At 38.2% G+C, this 18,299-nt stretch overlaps 1 protein-coding gene across 2 annotated transcripts in view; it reads right to left on the bottom strand.

Moving 5' to 3' along the window:
• GRM8 (glutamate metabotropic receptor 8) overlaps window positions 1-18,299 on the bottom strand; it is an 818,800-nt gene that overhangs the window by 450,146 nt on the left and 350,355 nt on the right. For both annotated transcript variants that reach the window (XM_025379129.1, XM_025379130.1), the window contains exons 4-6: window positions 11,258-11,393; window positions 10,672-10,826; window positions 9,374-9,511 (exon numbers count right to left, since the gene is read on the bottom strand). In XM_025379129.1, coding sequence (XP_025234914.1) covers window positions 9,374-9,511; window positions 10,672-10,826; window positions 11,258-11,393 — 429 coding nt within the window. The remainder of the gene's footprint in view (window positions 1-9,373; window positions 9,512-10,671; window positions 10,827-11,257; window positions 11,394-18,299) is intronic.

Consider the following 18,299-nt stretch of genomic DNA (forward strand, 5'->3'; position numbering starts at 1 on the left):
ACTATCAGAATAGTTCTTTTTCTTCTTAAATTACAGTAAAAGCCCTTGTATAACTATGCTGAGCTTTTTCTTTTATTAAAAAATATTATCCCAACAATTAAAATATTTATCAAATGCATGCAAGCTAGGCACCATGCATCATATCTACATCGCTTTAATAAATAACAGGAGGACTACTTGGCCATACGATATAGACCAATTAATTAACTTAACAGACATACAATGCTAAGCATATGCTAAGTCCTGAAGATACAGACCCTGCTTACCAGCAACTTACAAACTATTGTCTGATTATTATCTTCCCCACTAAATATAAGCTCCTTGAGGGCAGATGTTTAGCACAATATAGAGTTTAACAAATGTCATAAGTAATCAAAAAATAATCAAGACTCTTCAGTTGGTTTTCTCAATTAGCCTTAGTAAGCTCTAATCACACTTTATGTCTCCTTTGCCCTACTGTATCCGATCCTTTGTTCAGCTAGTTAGTTCTTTTGTTTAGCTATGTTCTTAAGAGTTTGTGGTAATTCTCTCGTATTTCAACAAATCATATCTATGAGACTCTCTCAAATCCCCTGAGTTAAGAGGAATCCCAAGATAAAACAGAGAATAAATATTATTTCTGAAATATAAATAGTCTCCTGTATTTATCTGCTTTGTATCATTTTGGGAAAAGAGGAAAAATCAAGTTTTCCTAATATTGAATCATCTATACATTGTTCCTTTTTTAACTTTTGTTTGGTTTTAACGAATTGGTTCCCTCAACTGAAGTGTAATAACCATTTAAAGGAAGACAATTTCTCCTAATATTTCTGTATTTTTCTAAACTTTATCATCCTCTCTGGCCCAAGCCTCACCATAGTTTTTCAAATAATTGGCGATCCAAAATGCTGAACTGTCACCTGTTTGCCTATACTCTCTTTTCCATTTCTGAGTTCTTCAGTGTAATATTCCAGAGATTGTGTTTATTCAGATACGTTCATCTTTCAATCGACCAAGCTAATGCCAGCTTCTGTTGTGGGTTTTGCAGAAAGGATTTCCTAGACTCCTGAATTCATTTTTTTCTCTCTGTAGGATGAGCATTTTTCTGTTTTAAATTATTGTCTGAAAAAATGTGAGCATTTATGTACTCTTGAAATTTTAACTAGAATTGCTTCACTTCTAAAAATGTTAGTTTCTCAGACCAAATGCATCAATCTGACCCCCCTAGAAGTCAGGCGCTTCACAAAGAGGGAATACATAAGCTTAGATGGCCATTGAAAAAACATACTGGCCCACATACCAGGAAAAATAGTAGAATGGGTCAGTGCAACTCAGCCCCACTTTGGGAAAGGTCGTCAGAGCAGGAAAGGATGAAGGAAAGAAGCAAGTATCAAATCAGACTGCAGTCCTATCATCGTTAGGTAGCTACAGGGCTTTAGACAACTAACTTGACCAGATGAGCCTCAATTTCCCTTTCTGCAAAGTGAGGAAACTGAGCTAAATAATCTCTAAGGACCTCTTCAACTCCTCCACTCTATGTATATTTATGATGGACAGTACAGCGTTTTAAGTTTTCAGAATATTTTTTGTTTCTGACATGGCAAACTTTACAATCTGCTTTGCAGATTTTGAAGATACAGGTGCATCTGTGTACATTTCTTTAAATTTAGTAATTTAGTAATTAAGCGTCCCACTTTCAAATTTACTAATGAGAAAAACACGCGCACACACACATATACATATTACTCCGTCATTATACTTTACTGATTTGAATACATCAGTAGAGTAAGTATATAAAGAGGCTACTGATTACATGTTTTCTGTATTGACAATGTATAGGTCAAGTCTTATTTAGACTACCTTCTGTAAGACACCTTGAGTTTATCAGTAACCTTTAGCACAGATGAATGTTTATTTTGCTAATTTAGCTTCAGGTGCTATGGTTATCATTATAAACTAACTCTAATATTCTCTATTACTCAAAGTATACCCTAGAGCTCACCAGGATCCATGTCACCTGGGAACTGGTCAGAAATGCAGAATGTCTACCTCCAGAGCTACAAAATCAAAATCTGCATGTTAACAAGGTGCTCAAGTGATTTGTGTGCACACTAATGTTCTAGAAATGTTGTTAGACATAGTACTTCCCATATTGCTTTAAAATAGTTTAAAATCGATGTGTTTTTTTTCTTTAAGAGAATGAACAAATGAGTAAACTAACTGTAATTTAGCAACGTGAACTGCTATAATTCAATGTCATTGGACTTACAGGTATAGAAACTTCTAGTTGATAGTTTCTCCTATTTTGCTTTTTGCTTAATGTAGTCATAGGTCTACTCTAATACAAGGCAAGGGGCCAGGGAACTGGATGTAAAGGTTTATGCTGTTCAAGACCCACTACAAAGACTACATATATCATTGAAAATCAATGTGAAGAATATTTAAAAATTTACTACTTTATAAAGGATTAGGTAATAACCAATATGTTATTTTTGCTTCACTTTATAGTTGGTGATTAAAATTCCAAAATGTATTGCATCATACATAAAGTATCATAAAGAGCAAAAACAGAAAGATATTTTTCAACTATGTGGTAAAATGTCTAACATAAGTAAATAATAAATGGAGGATATAAATGTCAAGGACAAATCCAAATAAAAGAAACCAGGATCCTGGCTGCAGCTCTAAGATTAACACTGTGATTTGTCAATAATTCACTTTACTTCTCTGGGTTCTAGTTTCTTCACTAGAAAACAAGAGATTGATTCTTATTTTACATCCCAGCTCTAAATTCTGAAATCTAGTATGTCTGAAATCAATGCCTGTTTTGTCATCTCAGATGGATCTATTGAAATTCAACATGAAATATCAGAAACAGCAAAAATAAGTCATCCTTGGATTTCTGCTATTTTACTTGCGAAGAACAAGAGCATATGGATGGCCACCTCCTCGTGCTAATGTAAATGCATTCTCCCCGACAGAGTTTTACTCTAGGCAAGGGGAAAAAGGGGGTGGAAGAACACATTTTAATTCAGGGGAACCTACCTGGGTTATCTTTCACGCTGAATCACCAAATCAAATTATATAAATTCATCCCCCTTGATGACTACCTACTTCCTTCATATGGTCTCTATGAGTCCTGAGTGAATACAGGAGAGCTTATACCTTTCATGACTTCGCAAAACAAACAGAGGACTGCTGAGAGGTAGTTATACCTGAAAAGTTACCTAGTTAATCTAGCACCAGAAAATAAACTGACAGGTCTTTCAGGGAGCTAATTATTGAGCCTGCTATTTAGTTCACTGACAGGATTGCTTGTTTATGGGAAGAAACATATTTGTGCATTGCTTTTTCCATTACCGCTATTTCTATCATCATAAATAAGAATCAATAGGCCATTTTGCATAGCATATGCTCACCACTATTTAGTATCTGAATGTCAGTTGTATGCAGGCTAAGCAGCAGTGCCCCAGCCTCCTGGCTGAGAATTAAAACCTAACAAAGAAAACACCTCAAATTCCACAAGACAGCGTATATGTCTTTACGAGCTCCTTGAGAGCAAGGGAGGTCTGTCGTTTGTCTCTCTATCTGAAGCACAGTGCCTGGCACATGGTGGGCTTCGAAATGTATAAACAACTAAATGAATAATGAATGAATGGATGGATGAATGAAACAAAGGAAGGTTTTAAGATAGGATATGGAATCAATTGTACTTACTGGGTCAGTCAAGGGATGTTGTTTTGATAAGGGCACAGCTATTTACAATTCTTGATGGAGAAAGGAAGGAAAAGACCCGGCCTGAGTCCAGAGGGAGCTGGCTATTGTTTAGCAGCTTAACCCACATACTCACGTATCTGCAATATTCACTATCGAGTCCTCACTATATAATACAAGAAATCAGAACGACAGTCATTTAAAAAGTAAAGCAAAACCTCTGAAGAAAGACTCCCTACTGCCAATGAGAATATTGCTGGACAAAACAAGGTCAAGTAAGGGACTGATCAGAGAAAAGATAAGAATGAGAAAAAATGAGGTGATGAAGGGAGAGGAATTGTGGCAGAGCCTTGAGTGGGGAATAAGTGTGTGAAAAATGTGTAAAGACAGGGAGAGGATGAAGACGCAATTCTCAAGAGAGTCTGTGGGTGTCTGGGTTTTGGAGAGTGGAAAGACATTAAGCCTGAGAGTACAATGAGGGAGGAAGAGAGGGAGGGAGAGGTCAGATAAAAGTCTATAAAATAACACCCATCACCACTGATAACAAGTATAAAAGAGTCCTTTTTTCTTCTCGAGAAAGACAAAGGGAATTTTAAGTAGGATTAAGTAGTAGTAGCTTTCAGAACTCAGCAGCTCTCAGAAGCAATAATAACTACATAAATAGCTAAGTGGATGGTAGGAATTACCTCACTTGGAATTTGGCCAGCAAATCAAAAGTTAGCAGTAATATCACATCTTTTTGAAAGCTTTCCTGAGATTCTAGAAGGGGAAATTATCTCAGAAAACTGTTTCTACTGAGTAAATTTCAGGAAGAAATGCTCCTCACTGCTTGAAGATGTTCTGTCTCTGGAAAACTGGTAAGACAGAAGTCCGTCCCTGCTGGGAAGCACTCTCTCATCCATGTAAATACATTGCCAATATTGCCCCCAGTGGAAGCAAATAATTACATTCACAGATTACCGTCGCCTAATGTAAAATTTTACTCAACACATACAGCCTATCAATGATGTTCTGAATGCACAAAAAGGGGCTCATGGATATCTCACTTTCAGACAGTGCCTTAACTTTTTGACTCATTGCAGGTAGTTAAAATGTAAACTTTTTAAGGCCACATTTTAAAACACTTTGCAAACGCTGGACACCTCTACTCGTGAACATCCTGTAAATTTTTCAAGTCCATCTGATCACTAACATGCCAGATCATCTTCCCCGCTCCCCTAAAACAGAGATGAAAACTGGGCATAATGGCAATTTGGGGGACAAATACCTTCTCTCATCATCTGAAAATTGTCGTATGTTGCTTTTTTAAAAAATTAAATTAGTGTTATTTGTTTTCTACCCAGAGACAAGTTATTTTGGTATCACCCACAATGGAATTTGCATGAAAATCTGTTTATTGACCCAGTTCCCTAGGGGTACATTTGCCCTAGCACTTGGAGTAAACACCATTTTCATTGCACTAGAAATAGTTCTAATTGGACAAATTGTTATAATTTTAGCAACACCCAAATAAATCAAAGGAATTGGAGGCAGACATGCCACAGAATCTGGATTCGACCACAAACCACTTCAGTATTTGTGCCTGAAATAAAAGTCTAGTCATATACCATCTACAGATGCTAGAGGAATAGCTACATACCTTGACTGAACTTAGAAAAAAAAATTTTTAATTGTACTTTAAGCTCTGGGATACGCATGCAGAACATGCAGGTTGGTTACATAGGTATACATGTGTCATGGTGGTTTGCTGCACCTATCAACCTGTCATCCAGGTTTTAAGCCCCCAGTGCATTAGGTATTTGGCCTAATTCTCTCCCTCCCCTTGCCCCAAACCCGACAGGCCCCAGTGTGTGATGTTCCCCTCCCTGTGTCCATATGTTCTCATTGTTCAACTCCCACTTACAAGTTTAAAAAAAAAAAAGAAAGAAAATATGAGTTCAGAGAAACTGGTTGTTCTGAAAACAGCCTATTGAAAAGTTATGTGACTGGTTAACTGTGTGTGTGTGTGTGTGTGTGTGTGTGTGTGTATGTGTGTGTATGAGTTCATCCATTTCATTAACTGGGGTATTTTCACTAATACAGTCTAAACAACAGGAAATGAATTTATAGAGAATCAAACAATAACATTCAGAACTCAAAGTTAAGCATAGTGTAAAATATATCTCAGTGGAAAGCACGTAAGTATCTAAATTCTCCTTCCAAACCCTTCTATAAACTCTGTATTTTCCATTATCCCTTGACATGTATCATCCTCTCCAAGAAGCTGCGCCTTTTTACTGCTGTTCACGTACCTCCACGTCATGCCCTACTCTATGCCTTTGTCCTGCTCACTCCCCCTTTCCTCTCATCTTGGATGTCTTTCCCAAATCCTTCTTGTTATCAAACACTCATCTCCTCCACAGAGCTTTGAATGTTACAATGTTAACTTACACACATCTTCTGAACTTCCCTAATTATCTATATCCAAATTTAGCATTTAATCATAGAACTGTCCTCTCTGATTACATATATGTTTGTGTGTACCTTTTTTTCCCTCAACCAAATCACATGATTTAAAGGTAACACTGGTCTTTAATGCCTGTCCTTAAAGTTTCCATCAAGATCCTACTCCGCATTTAATCTCTTTCACTAGTTATCCCTTCTCTTTTCTTTTTTTGAAAACATGCTTGAATGTGCCCTATCCTGAAGAAATCGTAATTCTCAAGCTCTCCCACCATATCTACTTTCTTTCCCTCAAAACTTCTTGAAACAGCATCCCTTCCTCCACTTCTATTCTGTTCTCTCTCAACCCCTCCAATTTGGTTACCCAAGCACACCCTTCTCTCTCAGCCACAGATCCCTGCAGCATTGAATCCTCATGCACCGTCTTTCTCCTGGAGACTGGGACAACCTTGACTCCCGGATCATCTCCTTCCCCCAAGCCCAGCATTCTCTGTGTTCTTTCCTGGTTCCTGCCCTTGAATTCTCAGTCATCACTCCTCATCTTTCCTCAGTCTCCCATGGCAATTGCATCTCTGCTTTTGTCTTTAACTTCGAAATCTCCAAGATTTCCTAATCTCAAATTTTAGTGAACTCTCTGTGGGGTCCCAGACCTTATGCTGCCACCTGCTGGCCAGTTCCATGGGGCTATCTCAGAACAAAATTCAAGTTTATTCCCAAACACCTAACCATTCTATTTACTTTATTTTTCCTCCGTTAACTAATCACATCACCAGTTTCCTAGACCTCCCTGATAGAGGTTTAACATCAGCATCCTCCATGACTTAACGATCTTCGCCCCCAGCATCAACCACTCAGCGTGTACTATAAATATAACGCTACCTACCAGAGCGTCTGTCCTCTGTGTTACATCCCTACCTAGCTCTTTTTTTTTTTTTTTTTTCGTGACCCCGTCTCACTTTGTCGCCCAGGCTGGAGTTCAGTGGCGCAATCTCGGCTCACTGCAACCTCCACCTCCCGGGTTCAAGCAATTCTCCTGCCTCAGCCTCCCAAGCAGCTGGGACTACAGGTGCCCGCCACCACGCCGGGCTACTTTTTTGTATTTTTAGTAGAGACGGGTTTTCACCACGTTGCCTAGGCTGGTCTCAAACTCCTGAGCTCAGGCAATCCGCCCACCTCGGCCGCCCAAAGTGCTGGGATTACAGGCGTGCACCACCGTGCCCGGCCCCTAGTTAGCTCTTCTTAGACCATGACTGCCTGTCCCCAGCATACTGGATGAGACCTCACTGACCTGCCCCCATTTTCTCCCCTGAACCCCAATCCTCCTGACACTTCTGCCAGGCAAATCTTCTTGAACCAAGTGTCTGAGCAATTCTCTAGATGAAGAGCCTCAAGACATTGTGTCCTACTGGTAGAATAAAGCCCAAATTCCTTAACTCTGGAACTTCTAGAAAGAACTTCAAGGCCGTGCATGACCTGGCTGCAGACTATCACCATAGCCTCGGCTGTCATCACGCTTCCCCTCGCAATATTCACTCTAGCTCCAACCTCCCTGAACTTTTTTTTTTTTTTTTTCTGTACTTTGAACAAAAGAGCCTTACTCCGGCGCTAGAGCTTGTCATGCACTCCTGTCATATCTTTACACAGCTGACCACTTCTTGTCATTCAGGTCTTATCTCAAATGTCACCTCCTCTGGCAAAGCATACTCGGACCACACAATCTAATTACCTTCCTCCTCCTAATACCCAGGTGAGTCTTTCACAGTTAATCTGTTGTATTTCTTCTAAGCACATCTCAGCATCTGAATACATCTGTTCATTTATGTTTATTATAGAGTGTCCGTCTCCGCACACTCAAATGTAAGCCCCATGTGCATGAATATTGCCATTCTTCACTCAACCCAGCTCCTGGAAAAGTGCCTGGCACACGGAAGCCTGAAATCAGATTCCTCCACGGCGTGGCACCCATTTCCACCTCCTTATTCTGTCTCTGTTTATATGTCTGTGCTAGCTTTTAGCACATTACATCTTTTATTTGAACAGCTATTTCCAAAGAAAGTGAGGAGGAGGGAAAGGAGGACATATCAAAGTCTGGGGGTGGCGGGGTACAAGAAGGAATGAATCATTTCTGAAACACACATTCAAGTTGTGTAGTTTTCAGTGTAAAGGCTTTGTGCATTTTTGTCAAAATTGACCCTTATGTTGCATGCTTTTGATTCTGCTATAAGAAATATTCTTTAAATTTCATTTTCGATGTGCTAGTTTCTAATATATGTATTAAAAATGAATGTTTATATTGACCTCATAGCTGTAACCTTGCTAAATTTACTATTCAGTTCTAGGTAACTTTTAAAATTATGTGGTTTTGGGCCAGGCACAGTGGCTCATGCCTGTAATCCCAGCACTTTGGGAGGCCGAGGTGGGCAGATCACAAGGTCAGGAGTTTGAGACCAGCCTGGCCAATATGGTGAAACCCCATCTCTACTAAAAATACAAAAATTAGCCGGGCATAGTGGCATGCGCCTGTAGTCCCAGCTAGTCACGAGGCTGAGGCAGGAGAATCGCTTGAAACCAGAAGGCGAAGGTTGCAGTGAGCCAAGATTGTGCCACTGCACTCCACTCCAGCCTGGGCGAAAGAGCAAAACTCCGTCTCAAAAAAAAAAAAAAAATGCAGTTTTTCTTATGTGCACAATCATCTGAAAATATAGTTTTAATCATATGTTCAAAAATGCTTATTCAATATTATTATTATTTTTAAGCACAAGCTATGGAAAGTAAGACATCAAAAAATCATGCATGTTTCGGGATAGCTACTATGCAGGATTTAAGAAAATAATAGTATTACAGGGGACAGGGATTAAAATAGTTGAAAAATACTGTCTTATAGCAACTTATTATGATGCATATTACATTTTGAACTCTTGGAGAGCAATACCATGTCTTGTTTATTTGTCTGTATTCCAGCAAACCTAATAAAGTACATTTTCCAAAGTAGACAATAAATGTTTTCCAGATACCCCAGTACTATATGCATGGTATATGTTCAATAAAATCTTGCTGATCGATTGAAAGAACCAATAAATTTAAGTTTGTTGAATGATCAGTGTATGCTCAGCCCTGCTGAGACACTATAACAAGAAGACACACAAAAAAATAGAAAATACACTCATTGTTATCCATAAACATCATTTATCAGGTAATGCTGAAACAAATGCACCACAGAAAACATTTGAGTGGTTACCTGTGCATTTCTTTATATGACTGTTCCTTTTCCCATGTGATCCTAACTTGCAGCCGAAATTCTCCTCCCAAAATTCTGCAAACCACACATTTCTTCGATTGTTGGCAAGAGTTCGGCTTCTAAAGTATCGATCAAATCCTATTTCAAAGGAGAAAGGTAAGATTTTAATATTCTTTCAAAATTAAATATTGTCAGAACTTTCGAATGGACATTATATTGTGATCACTGCATGAAAAGAAACACACACACACACACACACACACACACACACACACATAACAAATGAGAGAAAGCCAGTAGCCCATAAACAAGGCTTCTCTTATGGCAAAAGCCAAGGAGGGTTAATGGACAATCCCCCTGCACCATCACCACTACTCAAGCACCTGGATCTATGAATAAGTACAACAGGAAAGCCTGGTATCAGTGTCCTTCTTATACCCTCCCCTACTCTACTTCTCCCAGAGGCAGGAACCAGTGACTTCATGCTGAATCCTGAATACTCAGAACCCAACTTAAACTTCCCTCATTCTTTCCTCTCTCCTAGCAGGGATCAATGTTCCAGACTTTCCTGTGTTTCCACATACTTCAAAGTTTCTCTCTCCTATATGTTCTGTTTTCAGCTAATTCAATAAAGCAATCATGTTAATGTCATCTTATGGAGTCATGGGTAAGAGAACTCAAGTGTCAGTTTGCTCAGGTAACCACTTATTGAAGGGAGACCCCCTGGAAATAATGTCTTACTCCAAAGGATAATGTTAAAAGTGAGAATTTCAGTTACTGTCAAACTGATTGGAAAATATGTTTAGAAGATAGACTGCCTCTCAGGATGCTCCAAGTCTTTCCTGTTGCATTTATTTACCCATAGGATAGGCCCAGCATCATATATTCATTTTCTATAAATCAAGCATCTTCCCTCCAACAATGCTATGACTACCATAAATGCCCATGGAAATAAGCAAACTCAAACTCAAAGTGCATACTAACATAATGGAAGTAACTGACTATGGCCTTTTTCTTAAAAAGAAATCTAATGGGGACTCTTTCCCAAATACACATACACACTATACAAGTATAATAAATATGTGTGTGTATATATATAATACATATGTGTGTCTGTGTGTATATATATGCATGTGCATGCTGGTTTAAATACTGGTCTTGACAATTCTGCCACTGAAGCTAAAATTTATATCAAGTCATCAGTAATGAGTGCATTTCCTCATATTATGATACTCCAATTTTGCCTTTGAGTTTAGATCCAACTGCAATGAAACAAATTCTCTATGGTACATTCTTACCATCAATTGATGTTCGTTTGGGCAAAATTGTCACAGCCCCTTCTGCAATCTCCTCTTGCTGATAGACAGGTGCTATTTTGGATCCCCAACTATCTGAGCCAATCCAGAGAAAATGCCCACTTTGGTTTAGTTTTTTTGCTGCTTCCAATATCCTCCTATAGGAATAAAAATAAATAATGCATACCACATGTATTAAAAATACCACAATTATGAATATTACAAGAACAGCTTTGGGAAGTTGTATACACTCAGTAGGTCACTGTTTAACAATTAACATGATCATTCTAACTGCCCACATCTTATCATCTCCTAAAGGCAATATAGCAGAGACTAACTCCAACACATGTTAATTAGCCTTATCCTTAACCTCATTCACATCATTCTGTCTATCACCCTTGTTTGTCTTATCTCATTCAGTCCCCAAGTTTTACTCTGTAGGTATTTCAGATTTACAAACTACGAGGCAGCAGAAGGCAGTCTGTTATTGGAAGGGAATTACAAGCTTTTATGTTGAACATGAAATATGTTAGAAAGAGGATATGGGACACAGATCTGACCCTACATACAGAAGAAAAGTAATCAGCACCTGATGTCATCCTCATTGGCAAACATAATCACTGCTCGAGCATTAGGTGTTTCTAGTAGGCGTTTGATAATTTTTTCAAATTCTCCAGGTCTTGGTTCACGTGGGATTTTCTGTGACTGAGCAATGCAAACACCACCTATTTAAAAAAAAAAAAAAAAAGGCGGGGGGAGGGGGGGATTCAGGAAGAGCATTTATTTAATTAGCAAACTCAATTAGCTGCTTTATAAAAGCACATAATTCTGTATGAATATTATTTCTCAAAATATGTGTCACTCTCACCTATTAAGAGCAATTGTGTTTGTTTGCATCATAATATATTCACCAAATAAATGACAATAATTATTAATCAGACATGGGTTTCATTCCCAAAATTTAAACATTATTTTTGTGGATACATCTAAGAAAACCAAGATGTATAAGATGTGTGATGAGAGTCAAAAGGTGGAAAGAGGAAGGGCTGTTTTGATTTATGCAACATAAGCCAAAGGACAAGTGACAGAATTAATAAAAGTATGAGTATGTCTTGTAGTTGAGACCCTTATTAAGTAGCAAGGTCCTTTTGCTACTTTAATTTACTAGTAGACTTCTCTTAAAGTTAATTTCATTGTATAGCTAATAGAACTGCAGCAAGATCCTCACGCATCAGCATAACAATGTCTTATGTGACAAGTGTTCTTCAAGACTATATAAGACACAGGCAAACCCCCAAGATGCCAACTCTTGATTGACATACATCTCCACTATGAAAATGGCAGAAATACCATCTCATTTTCACTGTAAATAAAAAGAAAGAACCCTTATTTTGGCCTCTCTTTCTTAGGCAATGAGGGACAAAAGAGAAAAGTATAGAAAAGATCTCTGCCTCTGGGCTGGGGTAGGAGGAGAAGAAAGAGGTTCCCCCAACTGCAGTGAAACAGAGAGATAACATTCTGAAACTAGATGAGAAAGCAATATTAGCAATAGGTTTCAATTGTATTATGGTATAAACAGTATTTTTTTAAGTCAGCTAAGAATTAAATCACCATTTATAGCATTGCTTCAGTAGGCAAAGGCATTTTTACTTCCAAACAATTGACAATGCACTCAGTCATCCAACTGTTATTGGATGCCATTATACTCTATGCACTGGGCTCAACATTGGAAATGCACAGTCTAATCCAGGAGTTACCATCTAGTCTGGGAAATAGGCATTTGAATAAGTTACCATGGAATAGATAATAAAGTATATAATTCATAGGATATTCAATATAATCAGAACACAGAAGAAGGAGTAACTAAAGTGCTTGAGAGAGCTGAATTTTAAAGAGCAAATATACATCCATGTGGGGACAAAGTGGAACATGTCTGGTGGAAGCCAAAGTATGTAAAAACCTAGCACAATCATGGCCTATGGTAGAGACTGGCTGGGTCTGAAGTTGGAAACAATGACCAGGTCCAGCTTGAGAATGGCTTTGTTAGATGTGCCAAATTCTGTAGTCTGAATGTTAATATGTTAAAACTTAATCCCCAGTGTGAAAGTATTAGGAGATGGTACTGTTGGGAGGTGACTAGGTCATGAAAGTAGAGTCCTTATGAATGGGATTAGTGTCCTTATAAGAAAGACTCCAGAGATATTTCTTGCACCATCTGCCATGTGAGGACACAGCAAAAAGACACTGAACCAGGAAGAGGGCCCTCATCAGCTCTTGACCATGCTGGCACCTTGATCTCAGACCTTCAGCCTCCAGAACTATAAAAATAAATTACTATTGATTAAGTCATCCAGTATATGATAATTTTTATTTTTATTTTTTTAGATATGGGGGTGTCACTCTGTCACCCAGGCTGGAGTGCAGTGACCAGATCATAGCTCACTGTAGCCTCAAAGCCCTAGGCTCCAGTGATTTGCCCACCTCATCCTCCGGAGCAACTAGGATTACAGGCACATGCCACCAAAACCGCACCAGTCTCCTATAATAATTTATTATGGCAGCCCAAAGAGACTAAGACATCAAATAACTCGGACTTTATTCTGAAAACAAGGGGAACCCATTAGGTTCATCAGCAGGAGAAGTACATGCTGAGCTTTATGCTTTAGGTAGACTTTCAAAGAAGAAAAGTCTGGTAGCCAAATGATAGATTTCCAGGGCGCTGTGATCAAACCTAATACATACAGCAGATGTATGACTAACTAGTGCTAGCACATAAAACTATTTTTCTTATAAGTTAGAGAACATTCAAAATTATGCCTGTAATAGCAGGACTCTTAGTAACCTTACAATACACATTCCAGGGGTGGGAATTGTCCATAATACACAGATTGGGCTGTGTCACTGCCTGCAGTTAGCTAGTCTACTGATACACCACTACTAGTTGTGATAATTGATTCATTCCTTCAGTAAATATTTCTTGAGTGCCCAGTATCTGCCAGATACTGTGTGGGTGCTGTGGACACAATGGTGAATAAAAGAAATTCTCTAAGTTCACAGAATTCAGAAATATTATGGGTAAATCAGGCTTAATGCAAAATAAAAAGGAAAAAGAAGAAGAGAAAAAGAAGGGAGAGGAAAAAGAAGAGGAGCAGGAGGAGGAGGAGAAAGAGGAAGAGGAAGGAGGAGGAGGAGAAAGAGGAGGCGGGAGTGGAGGAGGAGGGAGTGGAGGAGGAGGAAATGGAAGGAGGAGGAGCAAGTGGAAGGAGGAGGAAGAGATGGAGGAGGAAGAGGAAGAGAAAAAAGGAGGAGGAGGAAGAGGAAGAAGAAAGAGGAGGAAGGAGGAGGAGGAAGGAGGAGGAGAAGAAGGAGGAAGCAGAAGCAGAAGCAGAAGAAGAAATAATACATAATTATAAATTATAATGAGCCCTGTGGGGAAGAGCAAACGAATTCAATTTAGATTGAGGACTGCTCAGGGAAAGCCACCCTAAAGTGGTGTAATATAGTCGAGATCAAAAGGATAAGAGCATGGGAAAGGGCAGGAAAGGGCCAATGGAGTCAATGAATGAGGGCGAGAGGGGTGGGCAACAAAAATGAGATGGAGATAAGGGTCAGATTGCAAGGGCCTGTGGAAGACTAGGAATAATTAAATGCTTAACTTTCTCACTAAATGTTTCTATTTCTTTGATCTTTGAGTGGCCCATAAGAATATGTCTCAGGTATGAGCATGGCACTCCATGGAAGAAAAACAGATGAGGATCGCTGATACAGAGTGCAGCCTGAAGTGGGATGAACAGGAGGCAATGAACCCAGCCAGGAGGTATTGGAATAAGCAGTGGGAAATGATGACTGAGCCAGTGCTACTGGTGCTGGGGAGGAGCAGTTGGAGCTAAGGCAGAATCTCTGAGTTCGAGTCAATGGAGCTTTTTACTGATCTGATGTAAGTAGCGAAGCAATGGGAAACCACGAAGTATGACTCCAAGGATTTGGTCTTTGTGACCAGTTATGTGACGGTATCATTAAACAAGCGGGAAATCCAGGAGGATAAGGAGGAGAAAATAATGATTTTGATTGGAGGCAGGTTGTCTTCAAAGTATGCATGGAATGTCAAACTGAAAAAGTGAATCTGGAGCTAAAGAGAGAGAAGAGAAATGTAATACTTTTGTCAGGGGCTGATAGGTTAGGTAACTGAAGTGTTGTGGGGCAAAGAGGTCACTAAGAGAGAATATTTAAATCAGCAATAGAAAAGGTGAATTATAGAACTCTGAAAAAAATCACCAGGTTTGGAGAAGGAGGAAAGGAGTGATTACATATTTTGAGAAAACTTTTGGAATGAAGTCTAGAGGTAAGTTGAAGACTATGTATAATTTCTTTAAAATGCAAACAAACAAACCTCTGTGAGTGGAAACATTAGGTAACTGCAAAAATGTAACACGAAGTAACACTCTCCAGGGAACAATATCTGTTTCAAAAGATGACTGCCCTTTTAATTAAGTTGCCATGATTACTTAAGCATCCCATTAAAGGCATGTTATATGCTGAGTATCATTCTGAGACTGGTACTGACTCTGTAGCCATAAAAAATTAAGTTCTGAAAATTTTTATTATTACTGTTTCAGAAGAAGCAAACAAGCAATCCAAACATAGTTTAGTCTGAATTCATTGATTTATTTATTCACGATGGACCTATTAAACACTTTTGTTTGTAAAGAGCTGAGTTCGCTGAGTTGAATTTTAACATAGCTTAAATCCATTTCACTTTTTACTATTCCCATACCACACCTCATATCTTTCAACCTGGTCAGTTTGTATTTTCCTGGAAAGAGGCACTGGAGTATTACTCTATTAAGCTGAACAAATGCTTGTAGAGAACCTGTTCCACATGGCACTGTGCTGTTTTGTGCCTGTAGATATTTTATTAAGGTGTAGATTGATTATTTATCAAATGATTATAGTTAGAAGACTGGGATTATTTCCTGAACCCTGATACCCATTCACACTTTCTTTCTTCATATCAGTCAAAAAGTCAGACAGCTAATCTATTCGTAAGCACTCATGGTCTACTATGTTTCAGGAGTTACAGACAAAGACTGCCAGTCCTCAGCAGTTATGATATAATTGAATGACAATATGTACACATAAGAAACGTCAGACAAGGGTGTAAATTAGGTAACACAGATAACAGCATAAGATATACCACAGTTCAGTCATAAATGACAAATAGGTCATCCCCTAAAACAGTCCTATGACTTCATAAGAGGAAGGGGTCATTACCTACTGTTAGAATTTGGTTTTAAAAATCCAATGAAATTCAAAGATTCAGATCTCATCAAAGATACATTTTCCATACAATACTCCACATCCATTGCTTGACTTTTTAAAGAGACTCTGTTTTGATTTAAATTCCTGGGGTGGGTGGGTGGAAGAGAAGTTGCCCTTCATCAAATAATTGATCCACCACATCTCCTCTTCCATGTCTCACTCTGAAAGATTACTAATTGTGTACAATTCAAGGGACATTAACTTTCCTATTCTGCAGGGGGGTTCCTGTTCTGTCATTTTTAAAGCTTAGTACTTACAGGGAAAATGTTCTATTAAGGAATTTATAATTGGCTGTTTTCTAAAATTTCCTGGCTAGTTTCCTTGAAGCCTATGTATTTTTTTCCTTCTGGTTACTTAACAATAATTTAAAGATCATTGATTGAATTTAACACTTCATGTATACTTTACAATACACATGATCACTCCTCTCCAGTCTCATTCACTCAGTGACACCATCTCTATTCCTAATGGCAGAACTTGAAGGCTTGTATCATGACCATCTTTCTGATAAGGAAAATGAGAAACAGGGGTACCAACAGCTTGCAAGATACTGAAATCCAGGTTCAAAACCAGATTTGTCTGCCTCTACGTCTAGATTTCTTCCATCATCTTGCCCATCTACAATTGACTATACCTGTGGCTTAATGGTTTAGTGACTGCAAATGATTGATGCATAAGATAAAACAAATTTAAAGAATTGTTTTTTAAAACCCTGCCAGTTGTCCCTTGTAAATCTAATTGACAGCTACATAAATACAGTCCTTCTGTTGAGTAATAAGAGCTTAATTAAGATACTTGGAATTCATGCAGATTATAGAAGTGACTTAAAGCTCTCCAGCATATAGCCAGTCTACCTCCAAACTTCCCAGCTGTTTCTGTTGATGCGTGTTCTCAGGAAGACTTTTCTGAGGTTCTTGTCTCCCACTTCTTTTGTACTGCAGCAATCATAATAATTTTAATTTTACTTTTTTTTTTTTGTTACTTCTTTTTCCTTTTCTTCTTCAATTAGAAATCTATGAGTATTGAACCTCGTCTTTCAAATTTATCAGTATACCCCAACACGTATCACTGTGTTTGGTACATAGACTTCAACAAATATTTGTTGAATGAATAAATGCAAGACTTGTGGTAGTTACTTCTAGGATAGAGAAATAGAAATGAGACAGTCCTGCTTTCAAAGACTTCTGCATCAAGTAGGGGAACAAATAGCTATATGTAAATATATGTTTAAAAGTAGATGTCATTAAAAGAAGTAAAAAAATATATACATATGGGCCATGACTATTCAGAGGAAGTTGTCACTGAAATGGGATCTGCCTCCCAAAATAGTTTCTATTAGGGTGCCATGAATTAGATACTACCTAGGCCTTAGTGTATTCATCTGTAGAGCAGCATTAGAATTTCCTCATATTGATACAAGGGCAAATTTGTAAACAATGCCATTTCAGAATTTTTACCTCTGTAGAAGGCTGAGACTTGTGGGTGAGTGGTCAGGTGTCTCAGATATGAGAGATAAAAGGCTTGTATGTATTGATTTGCTAGTGCAGAGAGATGGTGGAATGAGAAAGAAAATAGATTTGTCAGAAGACCTGAGGGTGGCCCCATGTAATCTTGAAAAGTCTCTCATTTCTCAGTTTCTTCATCTCTGTAATGAGGTTCATAATAACTATCTCTCAGGTATACTGTGAGAATTCATTTATGAAGGGTAAATTCCTATGCCAATGTGGCACATTATTATCAGTGTTAATAATAGTAATAATCATAACCAGACAAGAATCATCACCAACAGTGAGAGAGACTTGATATTCAGCCCTAAAACACGGGTTTTTTAACAGATCATATTTTTGAACCCTTCACCATTTTATGTGTAGTATTATCAAATATCCTAAATTCTGAAAAGTGATCCTTGCTCACTTGCCTGTGCCAATAGATGAAATGACTAGGTTTCACTGTTGATTTCATTGTTGATTACAATGTGATCGGGGCAATTTTAAGGTGAGAGAATGGAAAAAGTTATTTATATTCTTCGCCCATCCCCCAGTTCCTACCTCCAAGAATTAATTCTCCTTTCAAATGGATTCCATAAGTAGTAAAGATTTGGCGTGAATACCTGAGTTGAAATTAGAATTTTACTCTTTAATAAAATGGTTAAAACTATTAAAATATTAATGGTGCCAATTGGGTTAAGCAAAAGTTGTTATGGAAACAAGCACATGTTCTGTTTCATTCAAACATTTGTGCTACCTTTTTAAGAGGTTGGAATCTAATGTGTTAAGATAATACTGTTGGACTCTCCTAGAAGTAGACCTCAG

Source organism: Theropithecus gelada, chromosome 3, assembly GCF_003255815.1.
Source record: "Theropithecus gelada isolate Dixy chromosome 3, Tgel_1.0, whole genome shotgun sequence".
In the NCBI taxonomy this organism is placed as follows: domain Eukaryota; kingdom Metazoa; phylum Chordata; class Mammalia; order Primates; family Cercopithecidae; genus Theropithecus; species Theropithecus gelada.